At 45.8% G+C, this 17,422-nt stretch overlaps 1 protein-coding gene across 1 annotated transcript; it reads right to left on the bottom strand.

Annotated features, from left to right (window-relative positions):
- Positions 1–3,897: 3,897 nt before the first annotated feature.
- On the bottom strand, positions 3,898–16,951 carry LOC112113219. The gene is made up of 6 exons (XM_024209440.1): positions 16,850–16,951; positions 16,276–16,378; positions 12,524–12,778; positions 6,967–7,104; positions 6,217–6,336; positions 3,898–4,040 (listed from the first exon to the last, which is right to left on the bottom strand). The coding sequence occupies exons 1-6, from the start codon at positions 16,949–16,951 to the stop codon at positions 3,898–3,900; spliced, it is 861 nt and encodes a 286-aa protein (XP_024065208.1).
- Between the last annotated feature and the right edge of the window lie 471 nt (positions 16,952–17,422).

Here is a 17,422-nt window from a genome sequence, read left to right as displayed (position 1 = left end):
AACATCACCTTTCCTGAACATGGTCAGACAGTTCCAAAGCGGCATAAACTTGGAATCTCCTTGTCTCAGCTCCAGCAATGGATGGTCTCTCTTGAAATGACAGTTCCTCCAGTGACAAGTGGAGTTGCCACCTTTGAGATGCAGAACCACCAGCCACTGGACCAGGGGTGGGCAAACCACGGCCCGCAGGCTGTATCCAGCCCACGTAGGGTGACCAGATGTCCTGATTTTATAGGGACAGTCCTGATTTTTGGGTCTTTTTCTTATATAGGCTCCTATTACCCCGCACCCCCGGCCCGATTTTTCACACTTGCTGTCTGGTCACCCTAAGCCCATGAGCTGTTTAAGCCGGCCTGTGAGCTGCACCCCATGGCTCGGCCCCACTCCGGCCGGGGACCGCACCACACGGCTCCCGGAAGCCATGGCATGGCCCCACTTTGGCTCCTACACGCTCCAATGGGAGCTGCAGGGTAGGTGCCTGCGGGTGGGGCAGCGTGCAGAGCCGCCTGGCCGTGCCTCCATGTAGGAGCTGGAGAAGGGACATGCCACTGCTTCCGGGAGCCTCTTGAAGTAAGCACCGCTCAGAGCCTGTACCCCCGGAGCCTCTCCCCATACCCCACTCCCAATCCCCCTCCCCAATCCCCTTGATCCCAGCCTGGAGCATCCTCCTGCACCCCAAACCTCTCATCCCCACGCCAAAGCCCACACCCCAACCCCAATTTTGTGAGCATTCATGGCCCACCATACAATTTTTATTCCCCAAAGTGGCCCTTGGGCCAAAATGTTTGCCCACCCCTGCACTGGACACTTCCCACACCTGAGCCCATGAGGGAGCCCTCTTACTGCCCCCTCTCCCCCAGGGTCATTTGCTCCCACCCCAGTGGGCAAGCCTTGGGTCTGTCCTGTTTCCTGGCACCAAGAGGAGCCATTGTGGTTTTGGCAGTTGCAGAGCCTAGCCCGACAGAGCCAGAGCTGGGTGCTGACCATGCTGCCAGACTCATGGCATGCACTGTAGTTACCAGATCACTATGCTCCAAAGCTGTGTGCATGCATACAGGGAATGTTGGCCCCAGTGAAAAAAAACAAATAAACTGTCCATTCAATCTTTTAACCAGCAAGGCAGTACAAACATCGGCAAGGCTGGTCAAAAACCTGCCAGCTGGCAACCTCAGTGACAAGTACACATGGCCATTTGCCAAAGAACAGAACTTTATTTTATAACCTCTTGTGGAAAGTTTAATCTCTTTATTAGGAACAGAATCAGCAAAAAAAAAAAAAAAAAAGTCCCGAAACAAAGAAAAAACAGGAAAAAAAAAAGTAAAATTAAAAACAAAAAAAGAAAAGTAAAAGCTGAGAGATTTCCCCTCCTGGCCTTATATCGCAGTAATAAAAATCTTTAACAATTGCTGTACAGCTGCAGGGAGGGAGCAAAGAGAAATGGGGTGTTCTGCCTGCCTGCAGAGCGTCCAAAGCTGGCTAGCATCTTAGCTTTCCCTGGACCTTCTCCCAACACATGAGCCAGGACAGGACTAATGACCAGCACCCAGTTCAAGGGGAGAACCCTACTCATGCACAGTCTCACCAGACTGTTGCATGGTAGAGTCTGGTGGTAGGGGTCTGCCTGCAGGGAAGGGAGGGGAGAAAGGGGATGCCTATGGAGATCCTGCACCCTAGGTTACCAGTTCCCACAGAACAAAAGACTCATTCCCCTATATTTCCTGGGTACAGGGAAGCTCAATCCAGCTCGAGTTCGACTGAGACCTACGCTGACAGTAGCGGAAACATCTCAGAATCGTGCCTGTGAAGAGGAGGATCACTGAGCCCTGGGTTTAAGGACCAGCCTTGATGTCACCCTGTTTGCCTATAGCTGTATCAGCTACAACGCACAGCAGACAGGTCGGAAACCCCAGAGCTGACTGCACCCAGCACTTCTTTGGCACTACTGAACTCCCCCACCCCTCTCCAGATCCCCCACAGTGCACCATCAATGGGTATCCCCACATTTCTACCTGGATGTGATATAACCCCCCCCCACACACACACACACACACACAGCCACGTTCATGTAAAGGGCTCTGAGCAACATTCCAACTGAGAGGGGATGGCCTAACACCTTGAGAAAATCCAAAGGGCCAACCCTTTCCCATCATAGAAAGTCTGAGCCTAACAGATGGGGTGTTTCCTAGCAGCAGAGATAGGTTGAACAGGCACCTGTGGCACATGACATCTAAGAACCTTCCCCTCCCTGCTACTAGACCTGCAAGATCTTATAAATGGAGTCCTAAAATCAGAGAAAACAGAACAGGAACAAATTACCCTGTGGCATCACCAATACAGAGCTTTGCCATCAAAATGTGCAAAGTGATTCTTCAGATATTGTGTGCCATTCTCTCCAGCTCCCAGACCAGGAGACAGGGAATCTTTCCTTACTGAGGTGCTTGCAGCCCACATCAGAGAGTGTGTACAAACCACCACTCAGTTCTCTTTCCATAGCATTGGGGGGGGGGGGGGAGAGGGGGAAATGTCAGTGAATGGTGACCAAATGGAGGACATAACAGCATTCACTAGAGAAAATGCAATGCAATGTTCTCAGCCAATGCAGCTCAGCCCTGAACTGCATCACTTGCTTTGACTTTAAACTGACCCTCGCCTCCACAGCTCTCTCAAAGCAAGGGAAGCTTCATTTCTTGAACCCATCCCAGCCCTCATCCCCTACCCCACACACTGCAAATGTAGCTCAGCCCAAACCAGCAGTTCCCCAGGATAGACTCACCTGCAGTTTTGCCAGTGTTCCTTTCTCCTGGCCTGTAGGGTCCCCTGCTACCTTGATTCCCCTTTATATCTCTGCTAACAAGTCTCCATCAGAACCCCACTACTCCAGTCCCAAGTCTCTTCTAAGCAAAGTCAATGGGTATAATATTGAGCAGGCTCCAGGATGAGCCCACTTAAGGAATTCTCTAAGCTGCAGCTGTCTGTGCAGATAACACAGAGGAGAAAAAGCCCAAGCACACACACTGGACCAGCTTAATCAGCCTGCAGTAGCCAGACCATTATATTTCAGGCAGTAATGCCTTAAGGATTACACCACTCAACAATCTCAGCTTTACACGAGCCACCTTTTCAGAACCACAGGTGGATGCCATGAAAACCCTTATGATAAAGGCAAGCAGCCCAGTGACACACCAGCTGCAAATCACTCATCTCACTATGCAATCAGCATCAGTGGAAGGAAAATATATAACCACCTGTTGGTCATTACTGAGCAACACATATACTGGGAGATCCAAAGTCATCCTCTTCCAATACGTCCAGCCATCACAGCTGGTTCACATCTCTCAGCATCACATAATAACTAGTTATGGGTGAAATGCAAAGGATTAGGTTCAGATAAGCACCCATCACAATGAATGCTTATCTCAGCCTTCCCCTGACCTCAAGACTGCAAAATGTGGCTGGAAATCTCATGAGAATAGGCTTTCCCAGGAAATTTCTGACACATCCTGGTTTTGGTCTCAGATTAAATGTTGTGTCCATCCTGGTACCTAGCCAGGAATCTCAGAGGAGCAAAGACATGAAAAATAATGGGCGGGGGGAGGGTTACCCAGCTCATTTCAGAGCATGCCAAACAGCTTCATAGCTCAGGAACAGTCTTATAAATAGGCAAATGGTCATGGAGTGGGGGGAGTCTTATTAATATTTGAACCCATTTGCCCATTGCTAATGATAGCGCCCAAGCATGGTTTTTAATAAGGTTTGCAGGCCTGTAATCTGTGCGCATGTGGACTTTCCCCCTCTAATTCAGTTATTTTGCAGACAAGTTCTTACATGGAATGAGACTATGGAATACAGAGGGGATGCCCCCCCCTGGCCCCAGGCCGGTACAGTGAGCGTGTCTGGTCAGGGATCAATAGGATCAGGGAAAGAGTCGCACAAAAATTCTTCGTTGTTGATGTCAACAACCACCTCTGGATCTGGTGTGACCTCAGACTCTGCCTCCATCTTGGGCTCTGCCTCAAGACCTTGACAGGTCTCTGTGCTTTCTGGAAAACAAGTGAGAAATGGTTATAAACATTTGCTACTGTCTTAACTCCATCTCTGCTGAAATCCTCACCCAGACTTTCATCTCCTTTTGCCTTGACAATCGCAACTCCCTTCTCTATGGCCTGCCCTAGTCCCAGCTCTCTGCTCTCCAGCACACTCAGACGCTGTTGTTTCCTTCTGACAGGCACAATGAAGCACAACTGCTTCAGCCCATGCTGCAAACTGCTCCAGTGACTCCACATTCAATTCAGGATCTGGTTCAAGATCACCTCCCTTGTTTTTAAATCCCTCTAGGGATTTGCCACAGACAACAGCACAGAGCTCATCTTTCTCTAGTTCCCTCTCCGTTTAATTTCTTCTCACCCAGAACTGGTTTCCTCTCTGTCCTTCAATACAATCTGGCAACTATTGCTTTGAGACAAGCTCTTGCCATCTCTCTCTGCCTTATTAACTTTCCCTATATTTTCAAATCTCTGATCCAAACCATATCAATTCTCCCTTGCCTATATCTCTACATTTAACTCCTCCTCCATTATTATTGTACTATCTTGCTCTGTAACTGTATTTTTTAACTCTGCCACGCATTTTAAGGGATACAATATATTTGTAAGATGCAATACAAGATAAAACTGTATTTTATTATGGCTCCTGTGGTAGAAGCAGCTAGAGTTAGGGCTGAGTTTCAGTTTCCTTTCCAACCCCTCATTTTTCACTTGCTCATCATGACTTTCTCAACCAGATTCTTTGGTGCTGGGATTTTCCATGCCTAAAAACCCCACATGCAATTTATTTATGAAGTTAGAGCAAAACAAGTTTCAGCCATTTTTGAATCAGAGAAGCAAGTTAAAAACATCCTTCTTCTACAGGCTGCTATTGAAATGCAGCACATGCATACCTCCGTTTCTCTTGGTACGCTGCCAGAAAATTTAAACATACCTTGTTTTATAGACCTCCCTAATGAAGAGAGGGGATTTTCAATGGGAAGAAAATCAGTCCAATGTTTTAAAAGATTGGCTCATTAAGGCTGGAATGATTGCACATGTGCATTAACAATGATACGGCCCTCTGACATAATGCTTTGCATCAGCAGAGTGCAAAGCACCTGACCAAGGAGGTCAGTTTCAAGGTCACCCAGCACATCAAGGGCAGAGCTAGGAATAGAACCCCTATTTCCTGAGTCCCAATCCAGTGCTCTGTTCAGCAAGCACACGCAATTTATTTTTGTGGCACCCTTGTCAATAACCGCTGAAAACCGAGGGCATGCAGTTTTGCCTAAGGATGATTGAACCAATGGTAGATTATGGACAACTCAGTTAAGGACGTCTCAGTAAAGGACAGTTAAGTTGAGGCCACAGTTAAAGATGCTGGAGATAAGGAAGCCTCACTTAAAAGTCTCCCAGTTAAGGCAGCTTCGGTTAATATGCGTTAGTAACGGATATGCTGCTGTTAATGTTCATTTAAAAAATCAGGAAAAGTAAATGCAAAAAAAAGGGTTTAATGCATCAAGCACTCACACAGAAGATTAAAAAACCAGTTTCGATCCCCACATTAACCTGGCTGCATTACACATATACCATGTTTTCCATTCCCGATTTCTTTGGTAGATTTAAATATGAATGTATTACTAATTGTGGCCCTGATTCAGGAAAGCAACACAGCATGTGCTCAAGTATCTCTGATTTCAATGGGATTTAAGCGTGTGCTGCTGGCTTATCACATTCTTAAGCACTGTGCTGAATAAGAATGATTTCTAGAATTGGGGGCAATGTTAGTGACTCTAGCTTATAAATATACTGGATATGCAGGGTGGGGAGCTAACATTACAGTAAAATTGCAAAGCTGTTTTTAAAAAGATATTTTTAATAACCAGGAGGTAAAATGGATGAGCCCATCCTCTGCCCCACGGCAGGAGGTGCATTAATGGAGTATTGGTGCACTTATTGGGTATTAAAGGCACGAGACCACAATGCACCGAGAGCTGACAAATGCAAATGTGGCTTAATGAGGTATTGACAGGACAGTGCTGGGAAGCTTGCACGGCCAGTAGTCATATTCGGTCTCCAGACTGTCCAGCCAACTCTTTCCACCCTCAATAACATACATCAATTTTATCCTCCTCCAATTTCCTAAACGAGTTATTTCTCAGACAGCTACAAACCAAGTCCCTGTACCAACCAGGGTTTGGAGGGCTGTCATCTGGGGCAGATGGTGCCTCATGGTGGTCTCCATTTGGAGGGCTCTTTGTTTCTTCATTGGAGATGACTGACATCGTCATTCCCTCTTCCTTTTCCTCCTCTGTAGAAAAGCAGATGAAAGACTGCAAGGAAGCAGGAACCAGGCCCCACCCTCCATAAACTCTAGAAATATTCAGTGTGAAGCCTGGCTTTTCACACTCATCTTGGTCTCCATCTCACATGGCCCTGGTGCCATTCCCAGAGCAGACTGATACAGGGTATTGACACTATAAACTTTCCAAATTTGGAGAACTGACAGGATTGCCACCTGAGGTGGCCTGGCTATGTCTGAACTCAGAGCATAGAGGGCCTGATCCCGACAGGAGATTCAGTGGGAGGAACAGGTGCTCAGCTCCCTTCAGGATCAAGCCTAGACAGAGCAGTAGGACTTCTTTAATGTGCCCCCACTGGTGTTTTCAGCACAAATAGCTCCTGCCAGCAAATCTGAGGTGAAAACAAAAATGTTCCTTCAGGAACTCACCAGCAGGAGACTTTTCCCCAGCAACGAGCAGGTTTTTACAAAGCTCAACTTTACTGGGACAAGGCCAGGAATGGAAGGAAGACAAGACTAGCCACAAAGTCTAGTCAGTACCTACGGAGAACCCAGCAAATTGGGAAATGGAGCTGTGTTTAGACTGTCCTAGGACAGACTCTTCTCAACCCAGTAAGAAGCAGAGAAATCCCCACTCACCTGAAGGCACCGGAATGAACTGCTGTTTGCTTTTCAGGCAGCAGCATGTTATCAGTGACGCTATAACAGCCAGGACAATTGCTCCCCCTCCACATGCTGCCAGGGTGTAAATGAACAAAGGTTGCTGCAGCAGGTTTCCTGCACGAAGGACACAGCATGTTAGTCAGAGGAACTGAAGCTTGTCCTCCTGAGCTGAAGAAGCCCTGCAGCTGAATTCAAGTCAGTGAAGAATACTGAAGAGGTGGGTGGGCTGGGGGAATTAGGAAGAAAGGATGGATTATGTGGTTCCTAACTGTGTTACAGATTTTCTCTTTATTCCCCTTCCCAGCCAGAGCTAATGTGAAGCTACCAGCATGAGGCACGGACTGCAGATGGCCTGTCAGAAGGTCACATACAGGTTGGTAAATATTATCCAGCACCTTGCTCATTGACTGGGGATTTGTCAACTACACAGATTTAGGGTAAGTCTATACTACCTGCCGGATCGGCGGGCAGTGATCGATCCAGCGGGGGTCGATTTATCACATCTCTAGATGCGATAAATCGACCCCTGAGCGCTCTCCCGTCGACTCCTGTATTCCACCATCGCGAGAGGCGCAAGTGGAGTCGATGGGGGAGTGGCAGCAGTCGACTCATCACGGTGAAGACACCACGGTAAGTCGATCTAAGTACGTCGACTTCAGCTACGTTATTCACGTAGCTGAAGTTGCGTAACTTAGATCGATCCCCCCCCCCCAGTGTAGATCAAGACTTATATAAGAACTGAATTTACTTCAGAGAGGTAGAGAGAAATGGACAGAAAGACAGGCAGATGGCGCAACAGACTTACAAACAGACTGAGATCCTCCAAAGCACTCCTCCTGTGTAAGGATGGTTTGTTCAGACGTAGGACATTCAGAAAAAAAACACTTTTTTTCCAAATATGATAAATGTATGGAGCCAAATTTAACCCAGTATAAATTCACTGAAGTCAAGGGAATTGCACCAGGGTTAGATTTGAACCATTGATTTTATTATCACTTGATTCCTTTTTCATCTACTATTCCCACACCTTGAACTAAGTATACCTGTCAGTCTGTTTAGTTAGTCACCTTGTCTAGCTAACTACAGTAGGTTGTTTAGCTAGCTAGTCAATTTATCTATCTACAGTGTCTCTCTCCACAGGGACCAAATTGAATACACTATTCAAAATACTTAAAATAATAATAATTAGGGCTGTCGATTAATTGAAGTTAACTCACGCGATTAACTCAAAAAAATTAACTGCAATTAAAAAAATTAATCACAATTAATTGCACTGTTAAACAATAGAATACCAATTGAAATTTATTAAATATTTTTGGATGTTTTTCTATATTTTCAAATATATTGATTTCTATTACAACACAGACTACAAAGTGTGCAGTGCTCACTTTATATTATTATTTTTTATTACAAATATTTGCACTGTAAAAATGATAAACAAAATTAATAGTATTTTTCAATTCTGTAGGAATGCATAGCTCCCAAACTGTCAGCCCATAGTCACGGCACACTGTTTCCATGGCTACAAGGCAGGAGTGGCCTTCAACCCAGCGTTTGTGATTAGGAAACTTATTTGGCTGATTTGATCATCACCCTCGCAGCTGGTGTTCACGTGCACAAGAGATGGGTTTGTTATCTCATGTTGATGTACACTGCATGCCTTTTCTATGCGCAAGAATTTGACCACTAAAAAGTGTTGTAAACAGAGTAAGCACAGGAAATAAAAGCCCCCAAAAAAGTTCCTGGGAGCAAAAAGGCTTTTTGCAAGAGGCTTGTGAAGCTCTCTGACTACCACAGACCAGGCGTTCTGTTTCCTTTCCTGTGTCGTCGCCACACAATTCACCTCATACAAGTACTGCAGTGCAATCTCTTTATCATGAAAGTGTAACTTACAAATGTAGATTTTTTTTGTTACATAACTGCACTCAAAAACAAAACAATGTAAAACTTTAGAGCCTACAAGTCCACTCAGTCCTACTGCTTGTTCAGCCAACTGCTAAGACAAAAAAGTTTGTTTACATTTATGGGAGATACTGCTGACTGCTTGTTATTTACAATGTCACCTGAAAGTGAGAACAGGCATTCGCATGGCACTTTTGTAGGCAGCGTTGCCAGGTATTTACGTGCCAGATGTGCTAAACATTCATATGTCCCTTCATGCTTCGGCCACCATTCCAGAGGACATGCTTCCATGCTGATGATGCTAGTTAAAAAAATAATGCATTAATTAAATTTGTGACTGAACTCCTTGGGGGAGAATTGTATGTCTCCTGTTCTGTTTTACCCATATTCTGCCATGTATTTCATGTTATAGCAGTCTCGGATGATGACCGAGTTCATTTTAGGAACACTCACAACAGATTTGACAAAACACAAAGAAGGTGCCAATGTGTGATTTCTAAGGATAGGTACAGCACTTGACCCAAGCTTTAAGAATCTGAAGTGCCTTCCAAAATCTGAGAGGGACGAGGTGTGGAGCATGCTTTCAGAAGTCTTAAAAGAGCAACACTCCGATGTGGAAACTACAGAACCCAAACCACCAAAAAAGAAAATCAACTTTCTGCTGTTGGCATCTGACTCAGATGATGAAAATGAACATGCATTGGTCCGCTCTGCTTTGGATCGTTATTGAGCAGAACCCGTCATCAGCATGGGCGCATATCTTCTGGAATGGTGGTTGAAGCATTAAGGGACATATGAATCTTTAGTGCATCTGGCACGTACATACCTTGCAATGCCGGCTACAACAGTGCCATGCGAACACCTGTTCTCACTTTCAGGTGACATTGTAAACAAGATGTGGGCAGCATTATCTCCTGCAAATTGTAACCAAACTTGTTTGTCTGAGTGATTGGCTGAAGTAGGACAGAGAGGACTTGTTTTTTACAGTGCAAATATTTGTAATAAAATAAATATCGAGTGAGGACTGTACACTTTGTGTTCTGTGTTGTAATTGAAATTAATATATTTGAAAATGTAGAAAACATCCAAAATATTTAAATAAATGGTATTCTATTATTGTTTAATCGTGCAATTAATCGCATGATTAATCGCGATTAATTTTTTTCATCGCTTGACAGCTCTAATAATAATTAATACCCTTTTAAATGTCCTATGTATCTTCTTGCTTATTTAAACTACTTCTGCATGCTGGACAGACATCTTTATCAAGCTACTTATAATTTCCAAGTCATTTTCTTTAGATCCCACATGTTCATAGCCCTTCAGTGTTCCTGAAAAGTTTAAATTATTTTGGTTAATATGTTTTATGATAACAATTATCCAGGATAAATTTCATCTGCCATCAAGTTGTCTAATGCCCAATGTATTTAGATTCATTATCAACCTTACAAAACCTGCATTTGTCCATTTGCCTGGAGCAAGTAATATTTTTCTGACTAGTGAGTAGAATATCATCAGTCTTTTTCTAACTATAATCATCATAATGGTAATTAGAGGGGGAAAGAATACAGCAAAAATAATCGGTCATTACAAAAAAATGAAAACCCATGAATTCTCTACATTGGTATTCAAAACCCTTTTTACTCACTGTCTGTGAACATTAGAACGAAGTAAATATTTGTTCACAGAAAGCAAAAGTGTCACCAGTTCCCAAAACTGGGCTAATACTCCTGCCAATATGTGTTCATACAACTTTTCCCCTCAGCAGTGCTTGCCCAACTCTCATGACGTTCCTTGATGGGTTTGTGAACTGGAAATAGGGAACAGATATTAGACTTTGTCACTGAGGCGGCCCCACAGTGCATATAATGCAGGGTGATGATCAGATCCCTGCATGAATGATCGCAGGTCCTGATCCACAGCCCATTAATGTCAATGAGGGTGTTTCCAACTATATCAATAGGCTCTTGATCGAGCCCGCACCGAACCGTTTGTGATCCATCCATTGGGTGAAATTTGTTCACACGAAAGGGACGTCAATTGTGTACAGTAAACAAATGAATGAAATCAGAGTCCGCAGACAATTTGCAAACAGGGAAAAAGCTTAGATAAATAAATAAATAATCGGTGGCAAATTGTTTGCCCAACACTAACAGTGAGGAAGGCTGAGGCGATACTTATGAGCTGGTTAATCTTCTTGACGATTTTGTACAGCTGACCTACGTGGAGGGTAATAAAACACAGCACAATACAGCAGCTGAGCCCAGGAGCCGAAGAACTAGGGTAGTGGGTGCTGGTTTATTTGTGGAAGTGCTGGAAGGCTGAGTGAGGAAGGTTTGTCAGGATAGGAAGAAACCCATGTTCTTTTGATTGTGGGGTAGCGTATCTCTGATTTGTCAGTGGGGGAGGTGCATATCAATTTGGGAAATACATTGTAGGACAGGGGTTCTCAACCTTTTTCTTGCTGAGGCCCCCCCTCAGCGTGCGATAAAAACACCAGGGCCCGGCGGGGGAAGGAGGGGAGCAGGGGGCTCCAGGCCAGGGGGGGAACACCCTTGGACATAGGCATAGTTTTACTTCTATTTGGGGGCTGGTGGGGCTCGAGCCAACTCTGCACAGCAGGGTCCAGGGAGGGCGTGCCACCTCCATCCCCTGACTCACTCAGGAGGCCACCCAGCCTGTCCGGGCTGTGGGGGGACGCACCCAAAAATATAACTCAAAGAGGGGACTCAGTTCAAAAAGTTTGAAAACCACTCAAGATGAAGAGAGGGGGTAGCTATGGCCTGTGTGTGGGCAGGGGGTAGCTCAAGGTGCAGGGATGGGGTAGCTAGGGGCTGTGTGCGGGCAGAGGGGTAGCTCAGGGTACAGGGAGGGGTAGCTATGGACTGTGTGCGGGCAAGGGGGTAGCTCAGGGTGCAGGGAGGGGTAGCTATGGATTGTGTGCAGGCAGGGGGTAGCTCAGGGTGCAGGGAGGAGGGTAACTAGGGGCTGTGTGCAGGGAGGGGGTGGCTCAGGGTGCAGGGAGGGGGGTAGCTATGGGCTGTGTGTAGGCAGGGGGGTAGATCAAGGTGCAGGGAGGGGGTAGCTAGGGGCTGTGTGCGGGCAAGGGGTAGCTCAGGGTGCAGGGAGGGGGTAGCTAGGGGCTGTGTGCGGGCAGAGGGGTAGCTCAAGGTGCAGAGAGGGGGTAGCTAGGGGCTGTGTGCGGGCAAGGGGTAGCTCAGGGTGCAGGGAGGAGGTAGGTAGGAGCTGTGTGTGGGCAGGGGGCTCCCAGTGAGGCTCCCAGCTTCGTGCGAGGGGGCACTGGGGTTCCCAGGTTCAGCTATCCGCTGCTCCTGGCTTTGGGGGGAGCCCCCAGCTTCAGCCCTCCGCTGCTCCCGGCTTCAGCATTGGGGCTCGGGGGAACCGGGTTTCAGGCGTGGGGCTCTGCGGCCCCCCTGAATGGGCTTGTGGCCCCCCCCCATTGAGAACTGCTGTTATAGAACATGGATACAGAGCTGGGGGGGGGAGAGAGAGGGAGGCGAGGAAGTCAAGACGCACTTGTCTCTGCATGCAGATACTGACAATAACAACTCCTCTCACCCTCATCCTGAGAGGGGCAAAATGAAGATAAACTGTGGCTAACATCACTTACTTTCGTTACACTCCACTTCTATGACGGAACACTCGTTGATGCTGTTTTTATAGTGAATCTGACAGTCAAGCTTTCCAGTCCCCTCTTTCGCCAAAATAATCCACTTGCCATCATCCTCAGTCTCAGTCAGAGCCACAGGTTGTCCATTCAGCTTCCAACGAAAGCGGAGACTGGAATGGTTAGCCCTCTTGCAAGGTAATTCTCCTCCCTCATTAATGTCGCCGGAGACATGAACAGCTGGGATTTGGGTTGGCTCTTGTCACACAAGATGAGAGTTATGAAAACAGGAGAGAAAACAGAGACAAGTTAACCAGACATGGCAATGAACATGAACAAAAGTGGTATTTCTGCCATTCGGACACAGACCACAACTGCATTTGCCATGTGTTAGTTTGCATAGAAATAAAAGATGGGAAAAAACGAGGTTCATCAATGCCTGTAATCCCTTCAACACCTGGCCATCCCTCTGAAATCCCACAATAGCCTGTCGCAACCCTGCAGTCCCACCAATTTCCATTTTCTTCTTCTGCAATCCCACAGTTATCTCTCTCAGGCTACGTCTTCACTACGGGGGGGGGGGGTCGATTTAAGATACGCAAATTCAGCTACGCGAATAGCGTAGCTGAATTCGACGTATCGCAGCCGACTTACCCTGCTGTAGGGACGGCGGCAAAATCGACCTCTGTGGCTTCCCGTCGACGGCGCTTACTCCCACCTTCGCTGGTGGAGTAAGAGCGTCGATTTGGGGATCGATTGTCGCGTCCCAATGGGACGCGATAAATTGATCCCCGAGAGGTCGATTTCTACCCGCCGATTCAGGCGGGTAGTGTAGACCTAGCCTTAGTCCTTCAATCCTACCAGAGTCTGCCCACCCCAAGGCAATCCATCCAATAGTGCAGTGGTTCTCAACTCGCGGCCCAATCAGCACACATGCAGCCTAGGTGACATCCTCAGGACCATATAGCGAGTATATATATTGTGCGAATGTGGCCCACATAACACATAGAGAGCTGCATATGCAGCCCACAGTGGTAAATAGGTTGAGAACCACTCCTTTTCCTCCTCTTGCAGCCTCACCAATGCCAGTTCCTCCTCCTTCAGTCTCAGCAGTGCCCATCAGCTCCCCAGCAACTGCAAGAGATAATTTGTGGGATACTCCCACCTGATCCTAATAGTCAAATCCTGCACAATGCTCCAAGAGAGGACAGAAACTTCCTGGTCAATATGCAACAGGAGAATATCCTTTCCACATCCCATATCCGGTGATCAATTCAACCCTGTGCATGTGATCAAACATCACTGTACAGTAGATGAGTATCTAATGTCATTTACACCCTGAAATACTTCTGATGCCCAAGTTATTGGCTATTATTCTCTTGAATGCCATTAATTTGAATTTCTCCAGTGGCACTGGAACAACTCATTCCAGAGTCTGATTGCCCTCTGAGAAGAAAATCTGTCACATGAATGTAATTGAAACTCCTGGTTTGGTTTGGTTAATTTCCAGATGTGCCCACATTTTTCAGTTGCTGATTAATTCAATTAACTATTTACCTGAATGGTCATGAGATATTGATTGGAACGCCTTCCAAAAGAAATGTAATTCCATCATACCAACAGCCCTTGATCTTGGAGACCTCTTATGAAATTACTTATTTGGTCATCTCAAACCTTTAATTTCACAGCATCGTAAATATATAAAGTACTCTTGAAGGAGAATTGACTCAAGCTAGAGCTGGGCAAACAATAGGCGGTAATTTATTCCTCACCTCTTCTTCTGTTCACATATTGCCTGCAAACTGATGATCATTCTCTTGAATGTTCCAGATTCTGCATTCAAAATTATTTGTAGCATAAACTCTGAATAATTTCTGGCCTGTAGCTTGCAGTTTGTTGAGAGTATTTGAAATTTGAGCTGTGTTGGTTATGTTAATCAGACCTTTCTCAAATCTCCCTCATTCTGATAGACGTCATTCATCTTAATTTACCTACATTTCACCCAAATTTGGAGTCTCTTCGGTTTTCTTGTTGAAAATTATTTATTTCGGAAATAAAGAATCATGAAACCGAGGTTATCAAAAGAGTTCTTTACACTAAATAAATGAATCCCAGACCATTTTAAGTTTCCCGAGTGAATACATTTGTGTCTCCATCAGTTTGGCCCATGACAATAGATTATTTTCTATAGTTAAGCCATGGCAGGTAGTGAAGTATGGACTAGACATACAAGTCACATGGTATATTTCTGTTCCCTGACTATGTAAGTAACTCACACATAGGTGTCTGGTGTGAATATTCATGTTCACAAGCTCAAAATTCACTTTCCTTAAATACTATCCAATATTCACCTAAAAGACATTGCCCCTATGAGCATTCCTGCCAGTAAATTCTTTCACTAGAAGATGTGTGGCAAGTGAACACATAAGGGTTGTAAACACACGAAAGCAAATGGATTTAAATATAGGAAAAAGTAGGCCTGAACATTTTCTGAACGATTTGCCCAATTCTCATCTAAGCCCTTTGGGCCAAGGAGCTCTGTCTTTGACCAGCTCTCAGCTGGAGTTCTGCTTGTCTGCACTTGGCTGGCATTGTTTCATTTGTCTTCACTGAGATCAGGCCACTTTGACATTTTCATTATAATCCCATAAACTCCATTTCCTCTTAAAAAACCTGGGACGTTGTAAAGTAAATGCAGCGTAGAAAAGGACCCGAGAGAATGTGGTGCAAGGTACCAGCCTATCTGAATCCTGGAGGGGACAGTGCAAGGTGCCAGAATGACAGTCCCAGAGACTGAAGTCCTCAGTTTAGCTATGGCACTGGTATAAAGTGGGCAATGGCAGTGCAAGCCTCCCCACACTACCCCACTGATGGGCTGGAGTCACCTATAGGCTAAGTGAGCTTGCACCAGCCAGGAGATTCCCTGTGTGAGGAGAAGCACCACTGACGTAAAGATGTCAGAAGTGGCTTTGCCGCTTCCCACACCAGCTCTGCTATCTCCTATGCCAGAGCTGTGCCATCCAGTGAACAAAGGGAGCGGGAAGGTTGGGACAGAGGGCATGGTGGAGCAAAGGGCCACTATGACCAACTTCTAAGTGGTACAATACCCCTGAGGGACCTGATGTCATCAGCATAAGTTAAACCTGCACACTGGGGGTCAACAGTTGAGAATCAGGGAGTGGCAACAGCATCCTTGTCAGACCCTTTCTCCATTGCACTGAGCTGCTGAGAAACAAGCCCAGGTGTATCTCAAACCTGACCCAGAGAGACCAGCTCTTGGGGGTGAGAAGAGAGTTCAGTCACCGTCATCCAGCCAGTCCTTAGCCTACCAGGCGAGATTGCCAGCAAGGGGTCAATTAGTGCCAACAGTGGCGATGGTTTTGTGACAGCTGCCACCTGTCCCACTATGGAAATGGACTAAAATCCACAACTCCGTGCCTAAAATCTGCTCTCCAGAAACACACAACCCACACTGCTGTCTCTGAAGTCAGGGGGTGAAGGCATCTTCTCCCAGCACCTTTATGCTCTCAGTGGGCTCAAAGGATATGGGAAGTTGGCAAAGTGGATGCAAAAAATATCCTTTTGTTTGCATGCAACACTATGGCATTCTGCAGAGCTGAAGACCTACAAACTGTGTCTGCTAATCCAGAGACCCCTACAGCTACTGAGAGCCAAACTGACATCTTGGAACGAACTGATCCTTCATTTAAGCTCTCAGATTCAAGAATGATTGATTCCAAACAAGGGTCACTTACCAGACACTTTCAGTAAGAAAGATTTTTTGCTTGTGTTTGTAAGAGCAAATTCATACTTTCCTTCATTCTTCCTTGACACATTCTTCAGTTGCAGAGATCTGCTCTGCAAGCACATAATCTTGTTACAATAAGTGTCACAGTCTGTAGACGAAGTATCATAAGGCGTGGGCTTCACACATGGGTCATCTCCCCAAGTTACCCTAGCGAGATTTTTTAGGCTTTGAATTCCCAAAGGAAAGTTGACTGAGCCACCAATGATTCCATTGACAGTGTTTGCTTCCTCATTAATGTGGCCCGCAGCAACAATAATAAAACACAGTCACTGATTTTATTGCGTGTCCATCCATTGGTTCTGATCTGGCTGACTCACAAAAGGCAAAACTCCAGATAAGACATAAAAATGGTAAATTGGATCACAGTGGGAAGGTGGGAGAGGGGAAGAGAGGGGGTTAAACCTGAAGTGAAGGCTAACTCTGCTATCCTGCAAAGATCAAGGCAAGGGGCACACCAGAAAGCCAGAACTACAGAGACAAAGACATGAGCATACCCTCTTCTTTTCCTCTTAAGTTCCTACCTCCAACAGCTCCACCTCCTCAGAGCTTAGAGGCTGAGACAGTATATAGAGTCCAACACTCAGAAGGCTAACTGGGACCAGTTCATGAATTAAATGAGCCATAGTACGTATGGCAGTAAAAGTAACTTACACCAATATAGCACCGTTCATCTGAGGATTTCAAAGGCTTTTGCAAACATGAATCAATTAAGACTCACATTGTCCCTTTGCATAGGTCACTACCACTATCAATGGAGGGACATGGTGGCTATTGCTAAATGACTTGCCAAGGTCATATGGAGAGTTGGGACTAGAACCTCAGAGTCCCACATTCCCATCTCCTGCTTTAACCAGCATGCCACATACAAAGCCTCCCAGGCAATCATTTTCAGCTGCGTTCAAGGCTGCAGTACATCAAGGCAATAATGCATTGTTAGTTATTACTAGTTTATAAAAAAATCTGTCTTACTTTGGTCTGATGGCCCCTTTTCGTGCTTTAGCGGTTACAACACTTGATACTTCCCAACGCCCGGTGGTGACCTTACAAAGGTATCCGAGCAAAATGAAGGTTTCCGCTCACCTGGGCGAATCCGT

The sequence above is a fragment of the Terrapene carolina genome, unplaced genomic scaffold (genome assembly GCF_002925995.2).
Source record: "Terrapene carolina triunguis isolate 2854851 unplaced genomic scaffold, T_m_triunguis-2.0 Scaffold558, whole genome shotgun sequence".
NCBI lineage: Eukaryota > Metazoa > Chordata > Testudines > Emydidae > Terrapene > Terrapene triunguis.
This window is presented reverse-complemented; position numbering and strand designations above follow the sequence as displayed.

Excerpts from the sequence above, each read along its gene's own strand:
- LOC112113219 (XM_024209440.1), bottom strand. The coding sequence starts at position 16,951 with ATGGCTCATTTAATTCATGAACTGGTCCCAGTTAGCCTTCTGAGTGTT. Across the intron at positions 12,779-16,275 it reads TTTCTTACTGAAAGTGTCTG|AGCCAACCCAAATCCCAGCT; the intron begins GTAAGTGACCCT and ends TTGTGTGACAAG. Across the intron at positions 4,041-6,216 it reads TGACAGCCCTCCAAACCCTG|AAAGCACAGAGACCTGTCAA; the intron begins GTTGGTACAGGG and ends CTTGTTTTCCAG.